The sequence below is a fragment of the Nicotiana tomentosiformis genome, chromosome 1 (genome assembly GCF_000390325.3).
Source record: "Nicotiana tomentosiformis chromosome 1, ASM39032v3, whole genome shotgun sequence".
NCBI classification, from domain to species: Eukaryota; Viridiplantae; Streptophyta; class Magnoliopsida; order Solanales; family Solanaceae; genus Nicotiana; species Nicotiana tomentosiformis.
Window position 1 is genome coordinate 128,205,047 of NC_090812.1, and position 4,008 is coordinate 128,209,054.

A 4,008-nucleotide genomic window follows, 5' to 3' on the forward strand; every position below is an offset into this window, starting at 1 on the left:
TCACTCCAACCGCGGTAAATCCAGCATATCCAATGTTATGGTCTTAGCGTTATAATCCAGAATAGCATGATAGGGTGACAACCAATCCATGCCCAAAATCATATCAAAGTCCACCATATTAAGTAGTAGAAGGTCAACCCTGGTCTCATAACCCCTGATAATGACCAAACACGATCGATAGACACAGTCTACCATAATAGAATCTCCCACTGGCGTAGACATATAAGTAGGGATATCCAAAGAATCACGAGATATATCCAAGTATGAAGCAAAGTAAGATGTTATATACGAATACGTGGAACCCAGATCAAATAAAACTGATTCATCCCTATGACAGACTGGAACAATACCTATGATGACAGTGTCTAATGCAACAGCCTCAGTCCTACCCGAAAAAGCGTAACAATGAGCATGGCCTTCCCTTCTAGGACGACCTCTACCCGGCTGTCCTCCACCCCTGGATGGCTGTGCAGGTGAAGTAGTAACTAGAGCAGCAACCATAGACTGTGTACCCTGTGGAGATCCACCCATCCTAAGTCTGGGACAATCCCTCATTATGTGTCTGGTATCGCCACACTCGAAACAACCTCTCTGCGAGCGTGGCTGCTGGAACTGAGTCTGACCCGATCAGGTAGAATGACCGTGTAAGCACCCTATGCAGGAGGTGCACTGGAAGATGGCTGTACAAAATGGGTACTCTGAGGTCCCTAACACCCCGCGTGGCCTGAAGTGCAGACTGAACTGGTCGACTAATAAAACCTCTGCCATGATGAATCTTGCCCCCAAATCCTCCAGAACCACGAGGCCTCTTGGCCTCCCTATCCTCCCTCTCCGACCACGAATACGCTCTAACATACTAACAATATCCACAACCTGCTAGAATGGAGTATCAGTATCCAGCTCTCGTGCCATCCCGAATATGAGACCGTAACTGAGCCCCTCGATAAATCTGCGGACTCTCTATCTAGTAGTGGAAACCAAAGCAGGTGCATGACGAGACAACTTACTGAACCTCATAGTGTACTCAGACACAGTCATATTCTCATGGCGCAATTGCTCGAACTCTGTGCGCCATGCATCCATGTGGTTATGTGGAACAAAATCCCTCAAAAATAGATCAGAAAACTGAGCCCAAGTAAGTGGCGATGCGCCAATTGGCTTACTCTCCTTACAATTCCACCATCTATATGTTGACCCCATCAGCTGGAAAGTAGTAAGATCAACACTGCTCACCTCAACTATGCCCATAATGCGTAGAATCGGGTGGCACTGATCCAGAAAACCCTGTGCATCCTAAAAAATTACACCGCTGAAAGTAGGAGAAAAATACTTCTTGAACCTCTCAAGCCTCTTCTGATGCCACTGGCCTGACCTCAGCCTGAACCGTAAGCACAGGTTGTACCGGCATAACACCCGGAGCCTAATCAACATGAGTCCACTATTCTGGAGTAAGGGCGACGGGAGTCTATGCTCCTCCTGCAGCCTGAGAAGTAGCTGGTGCAATTGGGATCAATCCTGCCTGATCCAAGGCACCAAACATGCTCAGGAACTGTGCCAAAGTCTCTTGAAGTCTAGGGGTAGTAGCAGGTATCTCAGGTGCCTGCTCCCCAACCGGAGCTGCTGGTGGCTCCTCAGTCGCTGCTCTGGCAGGTGCTCTAGTTGTAGCACATGCCCCTCCTTGGCCTCTACCTCCGCCCGGCCTCTCACGGCTCTATGGGATCGCGAGTGTCTGCTCATCTAATCCAGTAGTGCGTGTGCTCACCATTTGTGAGATAATACAAAGGCAAACTCACATACTCAGAAATCAATATATCCGCACAAAAAGAAATGAAAGAAGTGAAATATCCTAATAGTTCTGTACCCTCTCGAAGATAAGTACAAACGTCTCCGTACCAATCCGCAAGACTCTACTAAACTTGCTCGTGACTCGTAAAACCTATGCACCTAGAGCTCTGATACCAACTTGTCACGATCCAAAATCCCTTCTTAGGAGTCGTGATGGCACCTAGTCTCCAAACTTGGTAAGCCGGTCACTCAACATTATTTAGAACATTTAAAGAATGAAATAACGAAAAAAAAGTTTAACATAAATGCAGAAATGAGAGTAATACAGACCAAAGCGGTAAATACTCAAAATAGTATCCCAGAACTAGGTAGTACTGAGTCACAAGCTCTAACTAAATACACAAGATCAATCTCAAAATACAGTACTATCTGAAATGCATAAAAAGTGGAAATGAAACAAGAGGGTGACTCCGAGGCCTGCGGTCGTATCATGCAGGGATACCTTGAAGTCTCTAGTGTGTGAAATACCACACTGCCGATCAGTGCGGTCCAAAGTACCTGGATTTGCACAAAAATATATAAAAGCATAGTACGAGTACACCATAATTGGTACCCAGTAAGTATCAAGTCTAACCTCGGTGGAGTAGTGATGAGGTTCAAGTTGTTTGATACTCACTAGACAAATAATCTGTACAATGAACATATTGAAGAAAAATTGATAATTGAAATATAACTGAAAACAGTAATCACAACCCCTTTAGAACATATCATACCAACTCAATATAGTAAAACCCATCTTTTTTATCACAAAATATGAAATAGAGGTAAGGCATGTGATGAAATATCAAATACGGCCATTAACTCAGGTAAGTGCCAAACGTAAATTTTTCAAAAACAGTTATGAAATAAGAATAACAACCCCGTCTCAACACAATCACAACAACAATGAGGACACCCCAAACTATCACATAACATCATCAAAATTCCACCCTTATTACGTTGTATGTTCACATAAATATGATATGCCACCCTTATTTCGCCACATGCACATATAGCTACCCTTATTTCGCCACGTGGGCAGCCCGAGACAACGCCACCCTTATTTTGCCCCACGCACATAACAATAGACACAATCGCATGGCAAAACCTCGTACTGACACCCCAATCAATCCACTAAACATGTCCACAAGTGTTACGATACCACAAAACAATAATACCAAGTGCCACAATATCACAACAATGATACCAAGTCACATTGAGATATGATCTCAAAACTTCCGACAATAGTGCACAAGAACATAGCAAATAATCATAACAGCGGAGGGGCGTTCAATGAAATAAAACATGATTATAGCTATATCAATGTAATGAGTATGATCAAGTAGTCATAAAGTGATTTTAACATATTTCATATAAAGTCACTATCACACAAAGGCATATTAATAGCCTACGGTCTAATCCGGTCGAAGCCACACATAGTGCCCGTATACACACTCGTCATCTCATGTACACGTTACTTTTCACATCATATAAGTCAACAAAATAGTGCTAGAACCTAAGCGGTATTCTCTCACACAAGGTTATGCAAGATACTTACCTCAAAAAAGCAAAATCAGTTCACTAATAAACCCTTCCCACGCAAATCAACCTCCGGACGGCTCGAATCTAGCCAAAATAACTTAATAACATAAATAAAAGCCATAGGAAATAATTCAGGATAATAGAGATTCGATATTTAACTAAAATCAAAAGTCAATTACGGGCTCACATCTCAGAACTCGATAAAACTCATAAAGTCCGAACACCCATTCTAATACGAGTTCAACCATACCAAAATCATCCAATTCCGACATCAAATTGGCCTTCAAATAATCAATTTATGTTTTAGAAAAGTTTTTTTACTAAAATTTCCAATTTCTCTAATTCAAATCATCAATCAGACACTACAATCGAGGTTGGAATCATGAAATATAAATAAATTCGAGTAAAAAATACTTACTCCAATCCAAATCGTGAAACTCCCCTCCAAAATCGAGCTCTCTCACTCATAATGTGATGAAATAACCAAAACCCTCGAAATAAAGTAATAGATAGTCTGCCCAGGTATACTCATCGCGATCGTGATTGAGGCCAAACCTACACCACTATAGAGTAGCAAGGATGGTTGATGCAGTTTTGCTCAATGAGGCCGGGATCGATTTCCACATGGAGTTAATTTGGCTT

The 4,008-nt window shown here is 42.3% G+C and overlaps 1 protein-coding gene across 1 annotated transcript; it reads right to left on the minus strand.

The window, feature by feature from the left end:
• Positions 1-555, minus strand: LOC138909422 (uncharacterized). Its single transcript, XM_070200624.1, has one exon. The coding sequence runs from the start codon at positions 553-555 to the stop codon at positions 1-3; it is 555 nt and encodes a 184-aa protein (XP_070056725.1).
• Positions 556-4,008: the final 3,453 nt, after the last annotated feature.